Source organism: Chaetura pelagica, unplaced genomic scaffold, assembly GCF_000747805.2.
Source record: "Chaetura pelagica isolate M959 unplaced genomic scaffold, ChaPel_1.0 scaffold597, whole genome shotgun sequence".
Taxonomy (NCBI): Eukaryota; Metazoa; Chordata; class Aves; order Apodiformes; family Apodidae; genus Chaetura; species Chaetura pelagica.
In genome coordinates, this window is record NW_009953942.1 from 91,219 (window position 1) to 106,309 (window position 15,091).

Below are 15,091 nucleotides of genomic sequence, written 5' to 3' on the forward strand. Positions count from 1 at the left end.
CAAGGCAGGGGAGCCCAAATCCAAGCAAACCTCATGAGGTTCCACGATGGAGGAGCCCCATGACAGAGGAACCAGCCCCATGATTGGGGAACCAGCCCCACGACAGAGGAACCAGCCCCACGACACAACAGAGAACCCCAAGGCAAGGCCAGGGGACCCCAACCCAAGACAGAGGAATCCAAGAAAGGAAGAAACATCTCAGGCTCTGCCTGGAGTTTTTTCCCCACAAAGTTTCTTTGCCTCAGCTGGGCCCCACATCCCATTTTGATGCTCCACCACGTGGACCAGGGTCACCAAAGTCAGTGGTCAGACCAGAACAGACCAAAGAACACAGAAAACCCCCCAGCCTTCAAAGGCAACAAGCCCCAATGAGCAACAAAAGCATCTCACCTAAAATGGACTCCAGTTGTTTTTTCTCTAGAAAAGACAATAGAGGGAGATCAGTGCAAGGTCTTGGATAGACACAAAGACCAAGACACAACCTGCACGACCCCCTGGCAGGTGTTTCCTTGGATTAATGACACTGTTAGAAGGCCCTGCAGACATTCAGCAAGATTTAGACAGGCTGGAGAGCTGGGCAAAGAGGAACCTCATGAGGTTCCTTCAAGAACCTCAAGAGGGAGGTTCCCAGAGTCCTGCACCTGGGAAGGAACAACAACATGCACCAGGACAGGTTAGAGCTCCATGGAGAAGGACCTTGGAGTCCTGGTGGACAACAAGGGATCCCTGGGACAACCTTATGGCCAAGGAGGTCAATGGTATCTTGGGGTGCATCAAGAGGTGTCCAACAGGTCAAGGGAGGTTCTCCTCCCTCTCTACTCAGCCCTGGTGAGACCTCACTTGGGGTGTTGTGTCCAGTTCTGGGCTGCCCAGTTCCAGACGGACAGGGATTGACTGGAGAGAGTCCAAGAAAGGCTATGAGGATGATGGACTGGAACATCTGCCTGATGAGGAAAGGCTGAGAGACCTGGGGCTGTTCAGTCTGGAGAGATGAAGACTGATGGGGGATCTAATGAATGTCTATAAATACATGAGGGCAGCAAGAAGGCAGGACAAGCTCTTCTCACTTGTGCCCTGGGATGGGATGAGGTGAAATGGATTTAAAGTGGAGCCCAGGAAGTTCCACCTCAACACAAGGAAGAACTTCTTGCTGTGAGGGTGACAGAGCCCTGGGACAGGCTGCCCAGAGAGGTGGTGGAGTCTCCTTCTCTGGAGACTTTCAAGACCTGTCTGGATGCCTGAGTGATCTGCTTTAGCTTGTTTTGTGGGGTTTTTTTGGCCCTGCTCTAGCAGGAAGGGTTGGACTCAATGATCTTCAGAGGTCCCTTCCAACCCCTAATATTCTGTGAGTTTAATCCATGAACATCTCACGCTGTTTCAACTCGATTGTATTTAGAGAAATCATTAAGCTCTTCTTCCAAAAGCCATTAAAGCAGGGTGGGAACTGGACTTTGGGTTGCTGGTGCTGCAGGTCCTGTTTGGACTTGTTGTCACAGAACTGTGTGACCTCTGAGATGACCAAGTCCAACCATCCACCCAAGAGAAAGAAAAGCAGAACAAAACCCCACAAGCTCACAAAACCCAACCAAGACCCTCACAGAACCCCCCCAAGGAAACCTCCATTCCCACTGGAGCATGTCCTGAAGTGCCACATCTACACTTTTCTTGGACCCCGTCTGGGGATGGTGACTCCACCACCTCCCTGGGAAGTCCCTTCCAGGGTCTGACCACTCTCTGGGTGAAGAAGTTCTGGCAAATATCCAGTTGGAACCTCCCCTGGGAAACCTGAGCCCATTTCCTCTTCAGAGAATCACGGAATTGTTCTGGTTGAAAAAGACCTTGAAGATCATTGAGTCCAACCATGACCCAACTCCACCAACCACGACCCAACCCCACTAACTACAATCCAACCCCACCAAGTCCAGTGCTTAACCCATGTCCCTCAGCCCCACATCTCTTAGACACCTCCAGGGATGGAGATTCCACCACTGCCCTGGTGGGAAGGCTGTCCCAGTGCTCAATGACCCTTCCAGTGAAGAAATTGTTCCCCAATATCTAATTTCAACACATGAATGTTGCTTTCCTGAGATCTCTGAACATCTCAACGTGGTTTCAGACACAAAGAATCTTTTACCTTCTTCCATTTCCTCCTTTGCTTTTGCTGAAAAATAAAGAAAATTGATCATTATGTTAATTATTCTGGCAAATTCCTTTGTCACAGAAGTTTATTTGGTGTAGAAACAGAAACCAAAGGGCTTAAAACTTCAATTTCATCTGATCTATTAGTAAAAATTCTTATTTTTTCATAGCAGGACGTGAAATTCCTACTGGAGTTCACCAAAAATGAGGTAGGATTCTGAGGACCTTGCTAGGGGAGTCGTCCCAACCACAGCCTGACTGAGACCCAGAGATCTGGAATAAGTAGAGTCATGGGATGGGTTGGGTTGGAGGGACCTTCAAGATCATCAAGATCCAACCCCCTGCATGGGCAGGGACACCTCCCAGCAGCCCAGGTTGCTCCAAGCCCCATCCAACCTGCCCTTGGACACTGCCAGGGATGGGGCAGCCACAGCTTCCCTGGGCAGCCTGGGCCAGGGTCTCCCCACCCTCAGGGTGAAGAATTTCCTCCTCATGTTCAACCCAAATCTCCCTCTTCCAGTTTTAATCCATCCCTACTCATCCCATCACTCCTGCCCTTGTCCCAAGTCCCTCCCCAGTTTCCTGGAGCCCCTCCAGTAAACCCCATCAGTGGAGGTGGGCTAGATGATCTTTGAGGGTCCCTTCCAACCCAAACCATCCCATGATCCTATGTCAACTGGTCCTTTTTCTTCTCAGGTCCAGGCTTTTGGACATGTCTTCTGTCTAGAATAACAAGTTGCCCAGGGGTGCTGTGGCTGCCCCATCCCTGGGGGTGTCCAAGGGCAGGTTGGATGGGGCTTGGAGCAACCTGGGCTGCTGGGAGGTGTCCCTGTCTATGGTGGGAATGGATGGTCTTTAGATCATGGAATGGTTTGGGTTGGAAGGGACCTTAAAGACCACCTGGATGATCCACTAAATGGTCTTCAAGGTGGTTCCTCCAACCCTGGAGGTGTCCAAGGGCAGGTTGGATGGGGCTTGGAGCAACCTGGGCTGCTGGGAGGTGTCCCTGCCCATGCAGGGGGTTGGATCTAGATGATCTTGAAGGTCCCTTCCAACCCAAACCATCCCATGATTCCGAGAAACGTTCCAACTTTCGAGTTATTTTCTTCTTCATATTCACCTTCCTCATTTACTCACCTGAGAGAACCATTTTCTTGTGGTTTCCTGGATAAAGAAAAGTGAAAATTAAACACTTTGTTGCCTGTTTTTTTGTCGATTAAGGCTGGAAAAAAACACTAGTTCATTTGTCATTAACCCTCTAGTTCCATTGTTCACAAAGGTCTCCTCAGACCTGAAGCCCCCAGAGATGAGAACGTGCAACTCCCACCCCTCCTCCTTCAGGTCCTCTCATTTCCCCACCCCATGTATTTTTTTCCCTCCATTTCCTTAATTTGGGGATTAAATCAAATCATTGGTGATTTTTCTTGGGAGGTTTTGTTCTAGTGGTGGAATTTGGGATGAACTGTGGGGATATTTCAACTGTCAGACAAGGAAACACTCACTTCTCAGCTTGGAAAATATGGTGGAAACCAGGACCAGGCAAAGACACAAAATCACCAGGAAGACAATCAGCCATTTTGAAATGGAGGGGAAGAAAATATCTGTAAATAAATGATAGAAATATTCTAATAGTTGTTAAAACACAAAGGGAATGAGGACTTGAAGGTGCAGGAGATGGTGAATGTGTGTGAAAAAGATCTCTAGAACTTCTCATTAGGACTAATCCAGGGAGACTCCTTCTCCAGGTGGTAGATTGAGTATTATGGAAGAGGATTGGAGCAGCTCTGGGACAGGCTGGGAGAGTTGGGGGGTTCAGCCTGGAGAGAAGAAGGCTCCAGGGAGACCTTAGAGCAGCTTCCAGTGCCTGAAGGGGCTCCAGGAAAGCTGGGGAGGGGCTTGGGACAAGGGCAGGGAGGGATGGGATGAGGGGGATGGATTAAAACTGGAAGAGGGACATTGAGGTTGGAGATGAGGAGGAAAATTCTTAGTTTAAGGGTGGTGAGAAACTGGAACAGGTTGCCCAGAGAAGCTATGGCTGCTCCATCCCTGGAAGTGCTCAGGACTAGGTTGGATGGGGCTTGGAGCAGCCTGGAATGATGGGAGGTGTCCCTGCCCATGCAGGGGGGTTGGAACTAGATGATCTTGAAGGTCTCTCCAACCCAAACCATTCTATGATTCCCTGAAACCTCTGGGATGTTCACAGACTCCACCATCCCAGAACTGGATGGTTGGGTTGGAAGAGACCTTAAAACCCACCCAGATGATCCACTAGATGATCTTCAAGGTGGTTGCCCCATCCCTGGAAGTGTTCACATCCAGGTTGGATGGGGCTTGGAGCAACCTGGGCAGGTGGGAGGTGTCCCTGCCCATGCAGGGGGGTTGGATCTAGATGGTCTCTAAGGTTTCTCCAACCTAAACCATTCCATGATCCTATGAAAATGGGACCCGTGTGGTCGGACCCTCCGACTTTCCCACCTCACAAGGCACCTGCAGAGCTCACCCACCTGAGATCAGGACTCGAGACTCACTCATGGTGCTGAGCAGATTGTTGACCACCCTGCAGGAAACTTCCATGTCAGAGCCTCGCTCGAGGTTCATGGGGGTGACAACACTGTAGAGACCTGTGGGCATCATGGTCACCTTGGTGGTCGATAGTTCCTTCCGGACCCGTCCTTGGCCATCCAACCAAACCACCTCAGGCTTAGGAAACCATCCAGCTGCATGGCAGGTGAGGCCAATGCCCTCCTTGCTGTGGCTCTTCAGGAAGATGGAAGGGCCACCACCTTTAGCTGAGAAGGAACATTCTCCATTTGAACCACGGGAGAAGATAAAGGCTTTTCTGAATTTAAACTGTGACAAAGACTTGGGCCCTGAGGCTGTGGTTGGAACTGGATGGTCTTTAAGGCCCCTCCTACCCAAACCATTCCATGAATCTATGATTCCCTGAAACCTCTGGGATGTTCACAGACTCCACCATCCCAGAAACAGATGGTTTGATTTGGAAGGGACCTTAAAGCCCACCTGGATGATCCATTAGATGATCTTCAAGGTGGCTGCCCCATCCCTGGAGGTGTTCACATCCAGGTTGGATGGGGCTTGGAGCAACTTGGGCTGGTGGGAGCTGTCCCTGCCCATGGGGTTGGTTGGATTTAGATCATCTTGAAGATCCCTCCAACCCCAACCATTCCACAATTCCATGATTGTGCTCTCAGGTCACATGCAGTTCTGAGGACAGGAAAGACCTGGACCTGTTGGAGCAGGGTACCAGAGGAGGCCACAGAGAGGTGGAGCACCTCTACTATGAGGATAGGCTGAGGGAATTGGGATGGTTCAGCCTAAGGAAGGCCCAAGGAAACCTCATTGCAGCCTTTCAATACCTAAAGAGGGTCTACAAGAAATCTGGGGACAAACTTTTTAGTAGGACCTGGTAGGGTCAGGACAAGGGGTGATGGTCTTCATCACAAAGAGAGGAGATTTAGACTACATATAACTAAGTAATTCTTTAGATCATGGAATGGTTTGGGTTGGACCTTCAAAATCATCTGGATCCAACCCCTGCATGGGCAGGGACACCTCCCACCTGCCCAGGCTGCTCCAAGCCCCATCCAACCTGCCCTTGGACACCTCCAGGGATGGAGCAGCCACCTTGAAGATCATCTAGTGGATCATCCAGGTGGTCTCTAAGGTCCCTACAGGGGACCTAAGGATCCTACAATTATGATTCCCACCAGACACAAGGAAGGTTTTACAATGAGGGTGGTGAAACATTGGAGCAGGTTTGGCCAACAAGGTGGTAGAAGCCCCATCCCCCAAACCACTCATGGTCAGGTTGGATGGAGCTCCAGAGATTTGGGCAACCTGATCTGGTTGGAGATGTCCCTGGTCACTGCAGGGCAGGGAGGGGGGTTGGACTAGATGACCTTGAAAGGTCCCTTCCAACCCAAACTCTTCTATGATCGAGCTTCATGTGTCCAGGTACCTCAAGAGAGGGATCTCAACTGACCTCAGCTAACAACCCTAACCATTAATTGAGATAAAATCAAATCAAAACGTTTCAAACCATAATAAAATTACAATTCCCTCAGTCAGCATGGACCCATGGTCCTGTTGAGCTCCATCTTGGAATGAAATGGGATGGAATTCCCACTCACCTGCCACCTGCAGCTGAATCGACCCCCGATGGTGCCTGTCATTGAAAGAGACCACACAGGTGTAGGAACCTTGGTCAGAGCTCCTGAGGTTCTTCAAGTGGAGAGACATGTTCCCAGCTTGGAATTCACTGGGGAAAAACTCTGTCCTGCTGTTGTATCTCTCATCTTGATCCTCCTTTTTGGTCTTCCCATCGTATCTGCTCACGGTGATTTTCTGGGGTGGTTCATGAAACACCCACTGGACAGAGAAGGTCTCTGGGATCTCTTCTCCCACCACGTGGCAGGGCCGGACAACCCCTTCTCCAACGACCCCAATAATGGAGCTGTTGTGGGGACAGCTACGAAGCTGACCTGCGTGGAGGAGAAAATGGCAGTTGTTGATGTTGATGAGCATCAGATATTTAAGGGAAATACAATGAGGAGAATCCATCTGGACAGGCTGGAGAGCTGGGCAGGGAGGAACCTCGTGAGGTTCACCAAGGGCAAGTGTGAAGTTCTGCATCTGGGGAGGAACGAGCCCAGGGAGCTGCACAGGGTGGGGAGCAGCTCTGGGGACAAGGACCTCAGGGTCCTGGTGGGCAACAGGGCTCGTCCCACCTCCTGTCCTGGCTCCTCCTCCTTTCCCAGCCCAAAGGAGGAGGTTGGAGGGGTTGTGTCCATCAAGGAGCAGCTTCTGGCCCAAAGTCGTGTGGCTGAAGCCACCGTGAGCTGGAGGGTTGGGCAGGAGGAGCCTCGTGAGGTTCAGCCTGAGCAGCTGGGGAAGTTCTGCATCTGGGGGGGAACGAGCCCCTGGAGCAGCACAGGGTGGGGGGACCTGCTGGGGAGCAGCTCTGGGGACAAGGACCTCAAGGTCCTGGTGGGCAACAGGGCGACCATGAGCCAGCAGGGTGGCCTGGTGGCCAAGAAGGCCAATGGGCTCCTGGGGGCACTGAGTGTGGGCTCAGGGACCATCCAACCAACCTCTCCCTCTGCCCACAGACCTCATCCAATCCTGCTCGGTGCTGGGGGGGCTGCTGGGCCTGGGGGCAACGCTCTGTGGGACCCTCTTGGGCCTCTACCTGTGGACCAGGTGTGGGAGACGGGCTGGACGTGCTGCAGGTAGGAGCAGATCCCACAGCACGTGGTGCCTCTGGGCCTCCTGGTGGAGCTGGGGGGCCCAACATAGGGCTGGGGGTCCCAAACTGGGGCTTGCGGGGGTGGGGGCCCAACATGGGGCTGGGGGGGTGGAGACCCAACATGGGGTCCAGGGGGGGCAGGAGGGGGGACCAGGCTCTTCTCAGGGACAGGACAAGGGGCCACGGGACCAACTGGAGCTCAGGAGGTTCCACCTGAAGCTGAGGAGGAACTTGTTGACCTTGAGGGTCCCAGAGCCCCGGGCCAGGCTGCCCAGGGAGGTGGTGGAGCCTCCATCCCTGGAGACATCCCAGCCCATCGGGGTGTGTTCCTGTGGGACCTGCTGGGGGTGACCCTGCTCTCCAGGGGGCTGCACTGGGGGGTCTCCAGAGGTCCCTTCTGACCTCCACCACTCTGTGATTTGTGCCAGGAAGGACATTTCAGGAGGGTGTTGTATTTGCTCTTTTAACTTGATATTTTTAAAAGAGGAAAGATGATTAATTTTGACTTTTGACATTTTTTGAACCTGATCAGAAATGGGGAAGTTCATTTAAATCTAATTAAAATTAAGCCATCGTTACCTGTGATCAGGATGGATCTGCATGGAAAGGTGAGGATGTGAAGAGTTGTCAGCCACCATAAAGAGGAACCCATCAAGATCCAGGCTTCCCAATCCTCCACGGAACCAAAAAGCAAAATCTCCAGGTGAAATTCCCACCAGTCTCTTCCCACCTTTAACACAAACCAAGAACAGTCATTTCAGAATTGAAGTAATTGGGGAAAAAAAGGATGAACTTGAAGATCAGGGGTGTGATGGTGCCCGAGGAACTGGGCAAACTCTTCTCTGTATCAAATTGAATCACATAAAGGCTCCAAAAGAAAAATAGAATCATGGGATGGTTTGAGATGGGAGGGACCTTCAAGATCATCCAGTCCCACCTCCTGCATGGGCAGGGACACCTCCCACCAGCCCAGGCTGCTCCAAGCCCCATCCAACCTGCCCTTCAACACCCCCAGGGATGGGGCAGCCACAGCTTCCCTGGGCAACCTGGGCCAGGCTCTCACCACCCTTAACTAAGCAATTTCCTCCTCATCTCCAACCTCATCTCCCCCTTCTAGTTTTAATCCATCCCCCTCATCCCATCCCTCCCTGCCCTTGTCCCAAGTCCCTCCCCAGCTTTCCTGGAGCCCCTTCAGGCACTGGAAGCTGCTCTCAGGTCTCCCTGGAGCCTTCTCTTCTCCAGGCTCAACACCCCAACTCTCCCAGCTTGTCCCAGAGCTGCTCCAAGCCCATCTCCATGGTCTCCTGTCCTTCCATGTCCTTCTTGTGTTGGGGGCTCCAGAACTGGACCCAGTTCTCCAGAGGGGTCTCAGCAGAGCAGAGCAAAGGGGGACAATCCCCTCCCTGGCCCTGCTGCCCACACTGCTGGTGACACAGCCCAGGACACAGATGGTTTCTGGGCTCCAACTCACGGTGTTGTTGGCCCATGTTGATCTTCTCCTGCACCATCACCCCCAAGTCCTTCTCCTCAGGGCTCTTCTCCATCCATCCTCCACCCAACCTGTATCTATGATTGGGATTGTCCTCACCCAGGGGCAAAATCTTGGCCTTGTTGAGCTTCATGTGCCTTCAAAAATACCCTTTTCTCTTCAAATCTCCATATTTGTCTTCCAGAAACTCTTAATTACATTAAATTGCATTTTTTTCCCCATCTTTCTTCTAACAAACTATGATTTTTTTTCATTTTTCCATCCTTACATGAACCAAAACCCACCCAAATATGAGGCCATTCCCAGGAGAAATGTCACCAGGTGGATCTCCCCATTGACCAAACCCAACATTTTAAAGGGCAACTTGTGATTGAACCCATTTGACTCCAACTTTTTCCCACCATTTTTGGCTTTCCACTGCATTTTTAACTAATCACAGTGAAGGGACATAACTCAAACTGAGCTGGAAGAGCAGAACTTAAAAATAGCTATAAAACATTATTTTCTCCACTTTTGTGGGGGTTTTCCTCCCATTTTTGAACACTGATAAAATCAAGTGCTGCCAGAATGGAGAATTCCCACCTGGAAATGCCAACAATTCACCTCCAGCTCCATTCCTGCCAGCGGAACCAAGTAAAAACACCCCAATTAATTCAAGTATCCTAACGAATGCCATGGATTTTCCTCAAGGATTTAGCAAACCCACCATTTTCTTACCTGAACTGGAAGAATCTTCAGAGCTCTTTGTGGGATGGGACTGTGGGGAACCTTTGTCCTCATCTCTTTATTACCACTTCTGATTGCATCTCTCCAATGAGGCTGGAGAGGATTGGGCAGCACGACTGGGGAAAAGGTAACAGCCAAGATTCCTATTTCAACAACAAACTGGTTGGGGTTTGGAGGGGTTTTTTTGTATTTTGGGGGGGTTTTGGTGGAGTTGTCTTGGTTTGCCAGAACCGTGACAGGTTTTATTGGTGCCCAACGTGGGGCTCAAATCACTTCATGGGTTCATCATTGGATATTTCCATATTTTTCTCTGCAAAATCTAAAAGCTGTTAGTGAAACTCTACCCTTCTAAAGATTGATTTATCCTCCCAATAAATGTGCCAATTTTTAAAAATTTAATTCATCTGTCACATGTTTAATTTAATTTCCCTTTAAAAAGGGAATAAGGGAGAGAGACTTTAGGGTTGGGGAAAAAAAAACACCTAGAACAGGTTTAATGAAGTATAATCATCATTATTATGTCAGATAATTTATCTATTTATAAATAGTATCATGTTAATATATATAATATATATTGTTAATTATAGACAAATATGGAACCCACTCTCTTCAGTTGGTCATTCCTTCCTGACCAGGAAAACCCCAAACTGGACTTGGCAGCAGATGAAGGTGCCTGAGTCCAGGGTCTACAAAAGCCTTGGAGCTGGTTCTGCTGGGGAAGGCAGGAGAAGACAATCTGCCTCCATGAACCATGTTCCTCTCCAAGAGAAGACACAGGAAGAGAGGACAAACCAACAGACCTCCCCACCAACCAGCAGGGGGATTATCTGAGGAGCTGTTTGATACTGAGCCCCATGGGAAGGAGCCCTGGGACTGGTCCATTTTGGGTCACCTGGCCCATCCTCTCCTCCCCACAGCTGCTCCCACTCATTGGAGTTGCTCCATCCACAGCCACGTGGCCCTTTCTTCTGTTGGGGGCTCCAGGACTGGAACCCACTTCCCAAGTTCTGATATTCCACGTTTTCTAAATTAATTACCATTTCCTTCCTGATTTCTGCCTTGTTTATTTGCATTTCTAACTTGGGGTGGGTGGTGGCCTCACCTCCCCACACATTTTGGTTTCTCCACCTCCTCTTCGTGTTTAATTAATTCTCTCAGGTGGTTTTTAATCCGTTCTTCATTTCTTTTTTTTAATTATCAGCCACACCACAGAGAGGAGAAAGGATTTGCAGCCTTAATCCTCTCCCTGCCCTTTGGATCTGGGTGTGTAGGAAACCAAAGACCCTTGGACACCTCCTGCTCCAGGGCGTTGGGATCTGCAGGTATTGGCTGGAATGTTCCTCCCAGGGGAAAATAAAAACACCTGGTGATGAAAGTCCAAGTGGGTTTTCATGAGGAAATTGCTGCAGTTTATCCCTTCGGGGGATGTGGAGAAAGAAAATGTGGAGATTCGGGTAAAACAAGCCCAAAATTCCTCCTTTCCCACAATGCAATTGAAAATGGAGACTTTAGATCCTGCCTTTCAGGTAAGAAATAAAGAATTGGCTGAGACAGGATTGGTCCAATTATTAATGATGAAGGGGTTTTTGAAGGGTTTGAATTAATATTGAGCTGGTGGAATTATACATTAGATGTTATATATGATATATTATACATTACACATTGTATATTACATATTATTTTCTATATTATAATGTTTTATATTCAATTATATTTTATTCTCTATTGTATTTTATTCTCTATTGTATTTTATTCTTTATTATATTTTATTATCTATTTTGTATTGTATATTATATTTTATATTGTACCTTATACCTTCTGTCATCTTATGGAAATATAGAATGGTTTGGGTTGGAAGGGACCTTAAAGATCATCATGTTCTGACCCCCTGCATGGGCAGGGACACCTCCCAGCAGCCCAGGCTGCTCCAAGCCCCATCCAACCTGCCCTTCAACACTGCCAGGGATGGGGCAGCCACAGCTTCCCTGGGCAGCCTGGGCCAGGCTCTCACCACCCTCATGGTGAAGAATTTCCTCTTCATCTCCAACCTCCATCTCCCTCTTCCAGTTTTGAGCCATCACTCCTTGTCCATCCCTCCCTGCCCTTGTCCCAAGCCCCTCCCCAGCTTTCCTGGAGCCCCTTCAGGCACTGGAAGCTGCTCTAAGGTCTCCCTGGAGCCTTCTCTTCTCCAGGCTCAACACCCCAACTCTCCCAGCCTGTCCCAGAGCTGCTCCAGCCCTTGGATCACCTCCATGGCCTCCTCTGAACTCTCTCCATGTCCTTCTTCTGTTGGAGACCCCAGAACTGGACCCAATTCTCCAGGTGGGGTCTCACCAGAGCAGAGCAGAGGGGACAATCCCCTCCCTGGCCCTGCTGCCCACGCTGCTGGTGACACAGCCCAGGTCACACCTGCCCCTCTGGGCTCCAGCACATGCTGGTGGCTCACGTTGGGCTTCTCATCTCCTCCCATCCCCAAGTCCTGCTCCCCAGGCCTGATTTCCAGCCACTGTAAAATTGAGATACATTGAAATCGAGGCAGATAAATCTAAATATACAGGTTTTCATCTTTTTCATTCTTCAGTCACTCAGGATCTTGGAAAATCTGGTTTTGCTTTTGGGTGGCTGGTTAATTATTAACAGAAGGAGCAATAAATGAGTGTGAATGAGGACCTACCTTCCTTCTTGACTCTTTCCTGCTTCTCATCTACAAGGGGTTGGAGCAGGAAGACAAGGAGGGGATGGATTAGAAGTGGAAAAGGGGAGATTTAGGTTGGACATTAGGAAGAAACTCTTCATTCTGAAGGTGGGGAGACCCTGGCCCAGGTTGCCCAGGGAAGCTGTGGCTGCCCCATCCCTGGGGGTGTTGAAGGGCAGGTTGGATGGGGCTTGGAGCAGCCTGGGCTGGTGGGAGGTGTCCCTGCCCATGCAGGGGGTTGGATCTGGATGATCTTGGAGGCCTCTTCCAACCCAAACCCTTCCATGGGTCTATGGTTTGCTAGGAGAGCAAAGGTGAACATGGCTCAGCTTCCACAAAGAACTGGGCATCAAGCATGTTCTGCAGAACTTCCACAGAAGCAGAAATGCTTCTGGGCTCCAAGAAACCAGTCCCTTCCCATGTGGAATCTGGTCATGGAGTCACTGAGTCGTCAGGGTTGAAAGGAACCTGGAGAGCATCTAATCCAACCTCCTGCTAGAGCAGTAGATCCCACATGCAGATGGGTTTGGGATGTCTCCAGAGGAGAAGACTCCACCACCTCTCCAGGAAGCCTGTCCCAGGGCTCAGAGTCACAGTGTGGTGGGGTTGGAAGGGGCCTCTAAAGATCATCTAGACCCTGCTAGAGCAGGATCACCCACAGGAGATCCCACCATGGCAGGGGGTGGAACTCGTTGGTTCTTTAGATCATGGAATGGTTTGGGTTTGAAAGAACCTTAAAGTCCAACTAGATGATCCACTAGATGATCTTGAAGGTGGCTGCCCCATCCCTGGAAGTGTTCACATCCAGGCTGGATGGTCTGGTGGGAGGTGTCCCTGCCCATGCAGGGGGTGGGACTTCATAGCCAGAAATATCTCCAAGTTGGATTCACTCTTCTCGTTTTCTGTTCCCTGCTCGAAGAGATGACACAAACCTGGTAGGACTTGACCCAAAACCTCTGCTTCTTGATGTCTGCAAGGCAATGGGCTCCAGATGGCAACAGGCAACGACTCCTCGTGTCATCATTTTCCTGCAGGTGGTTCAGCTGGTCACAGGTAAATCAAGATTCTGCTTTAACCAGCATTTTATCTAAAAACACGTGGAATTTCCAGATGGGGTGGGAAGATCTAGAAGAAATAAAAAATTCCCCTCCCCCTCCATCATTTTCTGAAACCTGAAGCAAACAGCAGTGAGGGTGGTGAGACCCTGGCCCAGGTTGTCCAAGGAAGCTGTGGCTGCTTCAGCCCTGGGGGTGTTGAAGGGCAGGTTGGATGGGGCTTGGAGCAGCCTGGGCTGGTGGGAGGTGTCCCTGCCCATGCAGGGCAGGTGATCCTAAAGGTCCTTCCAACCCAAATCAGTTGGGGTGTTGAGCCTGGAGAAGAGAAGGTTCCAGGGAGACCTTAGAGCAGCTTCCAGTGCCTGGAGGGGCTCCAGGAAAGCTGGGGAGGGGCTTGGGACAGGGACATGGAGTGATAGACAAGGGATGATGGTTCAAAAACTGAAGAGGGAGGTTGAGGTTGGACATGAGGGGGAAATTCTTTGTTGTGAAGGTGGGGAGACACTGGACCAGGTTGCCCAGAGAGGTGATAGATGCCCCATCCTCAAAACCATTCAGGGTCAGGGTGGATGGAGCAACCTAGTCTAGCTGTGGATGTCCCTGCTGATTGGACCATGAATGGTCCCTTCCAACCCAAACCATTCCATGACAAGTCAGAATTACATCTTCCTCTTTCAGGCCAGTATAAAATTATTCCTCCTGACAAGCCTGTCCTGGGGATCCTGGGCAGAGGGGTCATCCTGCCATGTCTGCTGAAAGCCAAGATCATCCCAGCCAGAGTCACCATTCAGTGGACATTTACTGGAAGCTCCAAAAACACTGATGTGGCCACTTTTGATAGGAGAAAATCCCTCCAGAATCCAGTTCTGGAGGATGAGGCCTACCAGGGCAGGACAGATTTTTTCCAGTCAGAATTTCACAGAGGAAACTTGTCTCTTCACCTGAAAAATGTCACCTTCTCTGACCAAGGGAAATACACTTGTGGTGTCTTCTTTGACAACTGGTATGATGAGGTGGTGGTTGAGCTGCTTGTGGCAGGTGAGTGGAACAGCAGGTGTTTGCTGCCTCTTCTCTTTGCTTCTTCTTCTCACTCCTTCTTCACTTGGAAGTTCCATTTAAAGCTGAGGAGGAACTTGTTGACCTTGAGGGTCCCAGAGCCCCGGGCCAGGCTGCCCAGGGAGGTGGTGGAGCCTCCATCCCTGGAGACATCCCAGCCCATCGGGGTGTGTTCCTGTGGGACCTGCTGGGGGTGACCCTGCTCTCCAGGGGGCTGGACTGGGGGGTCTCCAGAGGTCCTTTCCAAACCCACCACTCAGTGACCCTGTCACTCTCTTGGAGGAAATGGGCTCAAGTTGAACCAGGGGAGGTTTAAATTAGGAACAATTTCTTCACTGGAAGGGTCATTAACCACTGGCAAGGGCTGCCCAGGGAGGTGGTGGAATCTCCATCCCTGGAGGGGTCCAAAATATGAGTAGATGTGGTGCTGAGGGACGCAATTTAAGCACTGGATGTGATAGAGTTGGGTTGGAGGTCGATGGAGTTGGGTTGGAGGTCGATGGAATTGGGTTGGAGGTTGGTAGAGTTGGGTTGGAGGTCGATGGAGTTGGGTTGGAGGTTGGTAGAGCTGGGTTGGAGGTCAGTGGAGTTGGGTTGGAGGTCGGTGGAGTTGGGTTGGAGGTCGGTAGAGTTGGGTTGGAGGGCGGTGGAGTTGGGTTGGAGGT

At 50.5% G+C, this 15,091-nt stretch overlaps 1 protein-coding gene across 1 annotated transcript; it reads right to left on the reverse strand.

The window, feature by feature from the left end:
• Positions 1–4,635: 4,635 nt before the first annotated feature.
• On the reverse strand, positions 4,636–12,989 carry LOC104392389 (butyrophilin subfamily 3 member A2-like). The gene is made up of 5 exons (XM_010001782.1): positions 12,975–12,989; positions 12,259–12,290; positions 10,828–10,853; positions 6,291–6,641; positions 4,636–4,928 (listed from the first exon to the last, which is right to left on the reverse strand). The coding sequence occupies exons 1-5, from the start codon at positions 12,987–12,989 to the stop codon at positions 4,636–4,638; spliced, it is 717 nt and encodes a 238-aa protein (XP_010000084.1).
• Between the last annotated feature and the right edge of the window lie 2,102 nt (positions 12,990–15,091).

Bases quoted from the DNA above. Each gene is read 5' to 3' on its own strand.
- LOC104392389 (XM_010001782.1), bottom strand. The intron at 6,642-10,827 runs GTGTGGCTGATA...TCCTCCACGCAG, and splicing joins AATCCTTTCTCCTCTCTGTG to GTCAGCTTCGTAGCTGTCCC. The intron at 4,929-6,290 runs GTGAGTGGGAAT...GTTCCTTCTCAG, and splicing joins GATTCAGCTGCAGGTGGCAG to CTAAAGGTGGTGGCCCTTCC.